At 40.1% G+C, this 10,235-nt stretch overlaps 1 protein-coding gene across 1 annotated transcript; it reads left to right on the plus strand.

Annotated features, from left to right (window-relative positions):
* Positions 1 to 460: 460 nt before the first annotated feature.
* Positions 461 to 5,555, plus strand: LOC145501615 (uncharacterized; the record flags this gene model as incomplete). Its single annotated transcript, XM_081481049.1, has 2 exons — positions 461 to 808; positions 4,961 to 5,555. Coding segments are annotated over 2 exons (654 nt in total), but the record flags the coding sequence as incomplete, so codon positions are not given.
* Positions 5,556 to 10,235: the final 4,680 nt, after the last annotated feature.

Consider the following 10,235-nt stretch of genomic DNA (forward strand, 5'->3'; position numbering starts at 1 on the left):
CTCATTGTTTTATTTTGGCCAGACTCTATTGGAATCATAAAGAAAATGTGAAATGAAAAAGATTTCGACTCTGGTATTCGGTCGAAGGAAAATATGGTAATGCTTCTCGTGCGCAAGCGTAGTGCCGTTATGCGTGGGCTGTGTAAGTTCTTATGCAAGCCTAGATGTCAGTTTGATGCTTGATTGACAAGTGTCGACCGGGTCGGTATAAAAGAACGAGAGCAGAATCTTAAGTTGAGAAGTGTAATAGCTGTTGAAAGTAATGGAACACCAGGTGTAATAAAGAAGACGTTTTTAACAGAAAAGAACGCGTTTGTCCATATGTAAAGGAGATCGTTTCCCCCCGAAAATCTTCCTTTTACACCTTACGCCGTATTCCTCAATTGTTCGCATTTCATATACATGATTCATTCATTTTATTGGTCAAATATTTATTTCTGTCCATTAATTTGCTTATTTTTTTTTTCAAGGGAAACAGAAGCTGGAGCATCATTCTTTGTACGATAGCGTTGAAACATTCGTGTTGTTTGTTGGTCTTGGAAGAAGTGGCCACAGTCTTATAGCCGCCATTTTGGACTCTCATCCAGAGATAATCATTGCAAATGAGCTCCATATCCTGGCAAAGTTTAAAAGCTTTTATAAGGACCCAAATGAGGAAAGGTATAGTCGAAGACTCCGGATTTTTTCTGCCTTGCACTCACGTTCGCACAGTCAAACCATACAAGGAAACCGTTCCCCAAACAAAGGACATGGTTATTCCTACTATATTCCGGGAAGCTGGCAAGGAACATATAGAAATCAAATAAAGGTAAGTAAAGGTATAGAGCATGCATTTTATTACCTTTACAATTTTTCAACTAAAATTAGCAGAATTAAATAGTTTGGATAGTTTTAGTGGCTTCACTTTTAGAAGACTTGATCAAACCATGAAAATGGCTCAAAACTAATCAATGAAAGAAAAAAAAAGTCTTAAAAAAAATTAAAACAACAACAACAACTGGTGACCAGTAAAATATACATTTTGCCTATTGGGACAATAAAAGTCGATACTGGAAAAGCATTTGAATAAAAATACGGTTGTTATGGATATATAAAGAATTGAGCACATCGGTTGTATGACACGAGGCTGTGTGACTCAACAACAATATAACCGAAGCAATATGCTGTCCACTAGCTACAGGTAACCTCAAGACTCTTAAGAGCGTCATTTCTAGATTGATTGATTGATTGATTGATTGATTGATTGATTTACAATAACTGTCTAATTTCTCACGCGCTGATTAACTCATTTTTATCATCAATAAGACTACAGACGGATAAAATTTTACTTTATGCAAGCTTTCAAGTTCAAATTTTAGCTGTCAAACTGCCAACGTTTCACCAGTGAGATTTTATGGACTTTTTTAAGTAGCAATCAAAAGGCGAGAAAAGCTATTGACAATGTTGGCGTCATTTTGAATAAAATTAACTTATCTTTGTTTACGGCAAGTTTACGGCGTCTTTTCCCCTCATTTATTCCCGGCATTTGACTATTTTGGGGTCTTGTTATTGTAAAAAACAAATAGATGTCAGTTTTTTTATGCGTCTGCCCTCTTATTGATGATAAATTTGGCCATAATATTGTCAAAGTGGCTGTGGCTGTGGTTCTGCTGCCTCTTAGACAATTTTATGAAGCAATTTAGCATCCATTAAAGGACAGATGAATAAAAATTGATGTCAATTTGTTAAATGATGCATGGACATGGGGATAAGAAAGGCTGATATGATTTAAAAGAAGCAATATCGAAGAAGAAGCTTGAAGAAGCAAGAAGTAATCAATTTCAAGAAGAAATTATCCTTAAATTGAGTTATGACAATATATAACCAAAAAAAGAAGGGCTTTCTTTAACAATTATTCCACGAGCGCACGTTGGATATATAAACAACAGCCTCCATTTGGCGCGGAAATATGCTCGGATATTTGTCCGCGGACATTAGCTGTTTCGAGAAGCGAACAATTTTCCAAGAGCGTAGCTCGAGGAAAACTGTGAGCTTGGATGAACAGATAATGTCCAAGGGCAAATATCCGAGCAGAGTTTTGCGCCAAATGACGGCTATTGTGCTTATCATCTTTCAAACATTTTTCGCAATATGCGCAGTTTTGAATAGCTGGGGAATATTCGGTCAAGTGATGTTTTGGACCAATCACATGCGCACGAAAGTATTTGATGGATTATAAGGGATGATAGATAGCCAACGAGGCGCCTAGCGTTGAGTTGGCTATGATCATCTCATATCCAAGAAGCGCGAGTGGAAAAATTGTTTTATTAAAAATGACCCCAAATATTTAACAATTATTCCATGAGCGCGCGTTGGATATGAGATGGTATAACCAATCTCATATCCAACAAGCGCGAATGGAATAATTGTTTTATTAAATTTGGTGCTCTTGTATTCTTGGAAAGATAGCTTAATTCTATTGGATTTTAATTTTACAAAACGACCGGAAGTCGATGTGACAAAACCAACAACAAATGGGAAACCACATGACGTGCGCGGCGTTTGTAAAAGTAGTTGAATGAAAAATTTGAAAGCGAAGCAAGCGAATTTGCTGAATGAAATGACAATCACGTAAAATTTAAGGAAAGTCCATCAAATGAAGTAGATATAACCCTGGTCAGAAAGTTTGAAAAGCGTTCGAGTCATAGAGAAGAGCCGAATAACTGTGCACTTGCACATTGCCGTTGTAATAATGCCGCGGAAAACTTTGATCGCAATGTGACACAAACGTTGTGCCAAAATTAATCTCGACAAGACCCCTTTCAGGATTCCCTTGCTTTGACAGCCTTGGCATTTCGAGCTGTATGTGTGGAGCTCATTGTTGGCCAGATTTAGAGTCAAGGACAGAAACTATCTTAGCGTCAGATTCATCTTCAGAATCTCCGGTTTTTCGTGGCTGGTCAAGAACCGGGCTCGCTTCGGTTCAGCTCAAAACACTCAACTCCTTGAGGTGTTTTTCGCAAGGACAGAATTGTTGGCGCTAGCTGTCGTTGATTCTGTCGTTGTGGTCGGCCAAAAAAGAGACTGAGATGAAACTAGGTCGTCCTCTGTAGCTTTGCGGGATTTTTGCTCTCGGCCCATCCAAGCTTACTCAGTCGAACAGTTTCCTCATCTGCTCATTGGAAACTGGTTTCTTATGGACTACGCCGGCAATTATCCCTGTTTTCCTGCGGCCTTTTACAAATGCATATGCTCTAACAATTTATTTGCCTGATCAGAGATAATGGAAAACGGTTTGTTGTGCGGCGGCGTGCAAAGGAAATGATCAACCAGCGGCTCTAATGGATTTAATCAATGAACTTTTGCAATACGTGTCATCTTTCTTCCTCGCAGACGAGTAAAAACACTTCAACTTAACATTCAGTCCTTCTTTTGACCTTTCTTATATCGGTTTCGAAAATTTGGTGCCACCAGGACCAGCAAGCCATTCTGTTAAGGTAGACATTGTTTTTGTGACATAATCTTCATGAATGCGTAAAATCTCGCCGGTCATAGTTTGATTTTGCAACTTTAAAGGAAACTTAACGTATACGTACCGTTAAAAAAATCTTATCTCGAACTTTATGGCTTTTTTGTTGTTACTGGGACGGCATTGTCCATAATTTTCTGTATTTCCTGTGTAGATAGCTCACCGAATGTGCTTTTTTTCATCAATTTTTTTTGTCGACGAAACTTCGCTTCACGCGAAAAAGCTCATGCCGAGTGACATTTCCCGCTTTCATTTCCATATAAGGTCAAACGCAGGTATAATGGCTGGTAACCGAGATCCAGTGAACCAATCCGAGAGCTAGAATTTTCCAAACCGATATAAGAAATGTCAAAAGAAGAACTGAATGTTTGTCTAAAGTGTTGTTACACGTCTACGAGGAGGGAAGATGGCAATTATTACAAAAGTGCATCCACGAAATCTATAAGAACCGCCATTGATCATTTCCCTCGCACATCGCCGCAACACAAACCGTTTTCCATCAGGCCTCAGGAAAACAGGCATTATTGCCAGCGTAGTCCATAAGAAACCAATTTCCAATGAGCAGATGAGGAAACTGTTCGACTTAACCGAGCTCGGATCGGTCAAGAGCAAACATCCCGCAAAACTACAGAGGACGACCTAGTTTTATCTCGGTCTCTTGTTTGGCCAAGAGGACGAGCAATTCAACGACAGCTAGCGCTCTTGCGAAAAACGCCTCAAGGAGATGAGTGTTTTGACCTGAACCGAAGTAAGCCCGGTTCTTTACCAGCCACGAAAATCCATCAGGGTGGCCTCGGAGATTCTGAATATGAATCTGACGCTCAAACAGTTTCTGTCCCTGACTCTGGATCTGACCAAGAATGGGCTCCACACGTACAGCTCGAGATGCCAAGGCTTTCAAAGCAAGGGAATCCTGAGAGAGGTATTGTCGGGAATAATTTGGGCACAACTTCTGTGTCACATGGCGATCAAAGTTTTCCGTAGCATTATTACAACGGCAATGTGCAAGTGCACAGTTATTCGGCTCTTCTTCATGACTCGAATTTGAACGCTTTTCAAAGCTTCTCCTTTATTCAATCTCCCACATTTGATAGACGTTCCTTGAATTCTACTTAATTGTTATTTCATTCAGCAAATTCGCTTCCTTCGCTTTCAAATGTTTCATTTAACTAAATTTACAAACGGCGCGCATGTCATGTGATTTCCCGCTTGTTGCTTTTGCCACATCGACTTCCGGCCGCTTATTAAAATTAAAATCCAAGAAAATTAAGCTATAATTTCCAAGTATACAAGCGCACCGAATTTAATAAAACAATTATTCCTTTCGGGCTTGTTGGATATGAGATTGGTTATAGCCAACTTGGCCCTAAGGGCCCCGTTGGCTATTTACCAATCTCATATCCAACGCGCGCTAATGGAATAATTGTTAATTATCTCCTATTATAAACGTAGGTAATTGGAGACAAAAAAGGAGGTGGAACAGCTGGAATACTGGGAAAAAGAGAAGGCCTTCAAGACCTACAAGAACTACAAAAAACAGTGGTGGTTCCAGTTAAACTGATTCATGTTATCAGAAACCCGTTCGACAACATCGCTACAATGTGCACAAAATCTCCAGGGGTGCGAGATCAGCTAGCAAGAAACAAAGTAAGCCAATTATCGAATAGCTTGTTTGGTAAATTCAAAATTGTATATATATATTTTTTGTTTTTACATTACCCCTACCCCTATCCCCCCTTTATACTTTATACTATATAGCTAGGACCGAGCTGCACTAAGTGTAAACTTCATCACAACGGCCGCTTTCAAGCAGCTAGTAACAGCGTTGTCACAGCACTGGCCTCAACAGTGCTGTGACAGAATAGCCAACGCCAACAGCCAAACAAGTTTTTTTTTTCTTTTGTATGTTTGTTTGTTTATTTGTTTGTTTGTTTGTTTGTTTCTTTTGGCTTCTTTTCAAACAAGGAGCAAATGGACTTAGCTTTTGTACGCATGCTCAGGCCAGAATAAAGTGGCCGTACGTAATAAAGAGGTGACCATGTTAACGGAGTATACGTAAGGAAGATTTCACTGTTATTGTGACGACGTACGAACTGGGGATTTTCTACCTGGTTCTCACGTTTTATAAATCGGAAAGGAGACTGTCTTTTTGTATTTTTCCTGCACCCAAATGTGAGAAGCTCACTTGTGTTTACCTGACAAACTATATCCTATTTCACTTTTTCCAGGTACCCAATGCCAAGGCCTTAGACTTCTGCATCCAAAAATACTTCAACCATGTTCGGACAGTCCAAAAGCTTCACGAGATGTCCAAGTATCCAATCCTTGATGTTTACAGCCGCGACATGATAGCAAAGCCGAGGGAAACTCTGCATAAATTATGTGACTATCTTCATGTCACGTGTTATGACGAGTTTGTCAACTCAACGTTAAAGATTCTATATTCTAAGCCATCTAAAACCAGGTACTCAGTAGAGTGGACAGACGAACAGAAAAAGAGAGTTACTAATGAAATCAACAAACTTGAGTTTTTGAAACCTTACTTTTCATTTAACAGTGATTAGTACGAGCTGGGGTTCTCAATGGAGGTCATTTGTATGTAAAAACAAAATATGGGCATAGGAATAGCTAAGAATACTTAGGACACTGTAAGCCGAGTAATTATCAAAGTGACGTTTATTTCAAGCAGTGTCTAGAACAAATTTAACCGTGAACAAGAATGGATTAAAGGATAATAGAGTTAATCCCACGTATATCATAGTGGTTCCGTTTTTAGTTGATGCAACACCGTAAAAAATGCCCAATTATTGGCAAATAGGTTACAGCTCTTTGTGTGTAGGAAAAGACTGCCGTATCAACTTTGAAGCCCGTAAAAAACACCCTTCATTTTAGTTCTTAGGTTTAAAAACTCAAAAATTAATCAGGTGACCTCCATTTATCATTTAATTATTGAATTGTGATTTAGGTGTTAATAGTATTTTTGTGCCAAGGTTTAACAAATATATATGGGAGCGGATTCAGACCCTCCTTAATTGATTTGGGAATTTAAGATGAGTCTCAATCAAACTCTACAAAACGCAACACATATCAAGAAAGTGCCTTATTGGCCGAGCGATAGGGAGACAAATATGGCAAGGCCGCGGTTTAAGATTTCTCCGGAACATTCAAGGCCAATAAGTTGTCTTTTACATGGCTTTTTGTACTATTTCTGTAGCCGTGCTATCAGTCCATGGGTATGACGGGAGAACAATTTCCTAGATTTAGCAAATCAGAGCTCGCGTTATGTCGGCTGCAAACACAAGTTTTAAATTCACTCTATCAGACGCCCTTGCAGGGAACCGTGGTAGTTGTATTCAATATCTTGGACAGGGTGGTTGTTTTTATGAATACAAATACCATAATTATTCCCTGCAGGGCGGCTCATGGAGGCATTCATCTGGAAACTCGTATTCACGCACGCATTTTGTTTTGTTTTGTTTTTCAATTTCGCCAAGGAAAAAGAAACAAAACGCGATTCTGTGTTTACTTAAAGATTAAAGATGTAAGTAGTACATCCTATATAGCCGGCGCAGGCGTAAACGGGGAAGGAATTGGGAAGGCGAAAAATCTGAGGAAGTAGGGGAAGGAACGCCTGCTATAAAGACTAGACTTTAAATATAAAGCCCACCAATTTCCATGTAATCAGAGCCCAGAAACTTAAGCGCGCTTCTGAGCATAACCAGGGCGGAGAAAGGTCCTCTGTAGACTTATACAGCGTGAAATATATTAAATGCGCATCGACGAGTATTAAGAATCTGTTTGTCGACTCAAAATAAACATTTGCCAAAAAAAAAAAAAATGTAAACAGCACATGGACAGCTCTTAATAAACAGACATTAAAGGGAACGACTGATTTCTGCTGAACTTTCTTTGTGCTTGTCACTGTTTATCAAATATTTGCTTCTTGTTTGCTAAAACAATTAATAGTGCTCGAAATAAAATGGCAAACAAGAAAGATAATCGTTGAAAAATGACACACCCGACAAAGAACGCTCGCCTGCAACTGCTGCTGTTGACTTTCCTTCAATGCTAGTAAAAATAGAAGAATTGTCGTTACATATTTCCGACCAACATGAATGCCGCTTGGCAATTTCGTTTGTCTTCTGTGGTTTCCTTGCGAACGTAAATTATTTCAAAGAGATTTGAAAGGCACAGGCAAAATAAATAGTTAGTTTACAGAAACCTTCATGTGGTTTCCTTCGTGGCCCTTCCTTTTTTTTTAATTGCCCATTTTTGTGTGACAAGTGTTTATTAAAAAGTGTTGTCAACAGCCAATCATCTTCTGCAATAGTGTCGCAAGGTACCAATGGAGATTATTTACTGATAGCAAGGTTAATATGTTGTTTTGGTATACTGGTGCTGACAATAAAAGCGCGCGATAAAGCCCAAGTCCAAAGTGCGCAGAATTTTGATTTTGCACATGTGGACAACCCAAGCCACCTTACAAAAAAAAAAAAAAATCCACCAAATAAGTCTAATAACATTATCATCAAAAGAACTTGAGAATGATTACCTTAAGAATAAGGCCTGTTTGTGGGAACCACTTATCCTTCATCTCGTCTTGAACTGTGGCAACGTTTAGCAAAACAAAGGAGAAGAAAAACTTTTGACATAATCTTCAACCGCATAGGCCCTCGTTCAATATGTAAGAGATACTTTTACTGATTGCTTGAGTTGCGTGGTGACGAGGAGAATTGGATAAACTACTGTTTTGAAAATATCCTTTCCCGGGAGGAAACGTGTAGCACATACATATGTTATTGGCCGTAAAAGGAAAAACTGTGGCCGAAGTCTTGAAAATGCTGCCCACGGCCGGGCAAATGGTCGTTAGACCTGTTAAGTCTCCTTCCTCTTCCGAGTCGGGAGGGATTTCGTGATTTCTCCAATGTCATCAGATTCCATTTCACGCTCTTCTAGGCAGTCTGAAAGGATCTTGCAAAACGTTTCTTCAGCAAGTTGCAAGCGGCTATCAAATAGTCTTACGCCCCCCTTGTCTATTTCACAAAAGATGTCACTTTTCTTGCAAGATGTAAGTGCTGCTTCGCCATGAACTTTCGTCCATGACAACATATTCAGTGCCAAAGATATCAGTTTGTTCCATTTCGCTTGAAATGAATACGGAGAAAACATGGGATCTTCCTCCAATGGCATATATTCCAGTGTGTGATAGACGCACCTCATGACCGCTTTCATTTCCATCTTCGGGTTCAGGTATACCATCTAAGTCACTAACATCACCGTTACCTGTTGTAGATAACTGGTTATCTCTCCAGCTTCCCGATTTCTTAGAACTCCCGCTTCCCGCCCTTTCCTCTCCCGCCTCCCGTACCCCTCCCGCCCCCTAGGCTCCCTCCCAGGCTCCCTCCCCCCCTGTTCCCCCCCTCGAATCACTCGTAATCAGAATTTTCAACCGTAAATACATTGAACTCACTATCCCATTTCTGATTGGCCGAAAGCGTACAGTGAATTTTCGAAATCAGCGCCTGTGACGTCGTAACTGCAGATTATACAATAATCATGTCAAGGACACTCAAGGTCACGGGTAATCATGGCATATATGACCGCGGTGCACGATCTCTAAGGGTAATCATGTCAAGTTCGCCCGCTTTGTGGTGCTTGCCGTCAGTGAAGAAGCAAAAACATGACTTCTAGGCTTGCTTCGTTGACCGAGCAAGACATCGGAAAAATAGTTGAAGACAAGGACTCACAAAACACAAAAAGGCCGATGAAGGTGGCAAAGGAGCTGTTTGCTGATTACGCGAAAGAGAAAAAACTGAGAGAACCCGAGGAAAAGAAAGAGTTGGCACAAACTTTGAAAACATTTTATGTCGAAGCGAGAAAGAAAGATGGTTCGTTTTACTCCATGGGGAGTTTGGAAACCCTCAGATTTGGCTTGAACAGACATTTTAAATCAACAAGAGGGATTGATATTATTAATGACGTCGAGTTCAATGAGGCTAACAAAGTTTTTACAGCTCAATGTGTCCAACTAAAGAAAGATGGTCAAGCTAAAGTACAACACAAACCGCCGATACTCGATGATGACCTGAAGAAAACTGTATGAAAGCGGGGTTTTCAATTCAGACCATCCCAAGACGACTCAAGACGCTTCTGAACAAAGTATTCTTCGAAATCATGCTGTGCTTTTGCAGACGTGGTCGTCAAAATCTACCACAATTGAAAAAAGCTGCCTTCAAAGTCCACACTGATGCAACGGGAGCCAAATTTGTGTCAAAAGTCCGCCACGAGTTAACTAAAAATAACAGAGAAGACGATGAAGCTGAGGAAGGAGGAGTTATGTATGCTACTGAAGGCGTGTGGTGTCCTGTCGCTTCTTTCGAGAAATATTTGCAACATCTAAACCCGAAAAACGAGTTCTTATTTCAACGACCCAAAAAAGAAGTGAGCTCAGATGCCGTAGTCTGGCACGACAACATAGTAGTTGGCGAGCGCTCGTTGGGCGACATGATGAAGCGAATATCAAAGGAAGCAAACCTGTCAAGTATTTATAGAAACCATTCTATCCGAGCTACAGCCGTCGCTATTCTCGATAAATCAGAGTTTGAAGTTCGTCACATAATGACTGTCAGTGGACACAGAAATGAAAGTTCAATCAGGGCCTACAGCAAAACCAATCAAACCACCAAGAGGAGAATGTCAGAAACGTTAACCGCTGCCAGCGCTAGCA

The sequence above is a fragment of the Orbicella franksi genome, chromosome 10 (assembly GCF_964199315.1).
Source record: "Orbicella franksi chromosome 10, jaOrbFran1.1, whole genome shotgun sequence".
NCBI classification, from domain to species: Eukaryota; Metazoa; Cnidaria; class Anthozoa; order Scleractinia; family Merulinidae; genus Orbicella; species Orbicella franksi.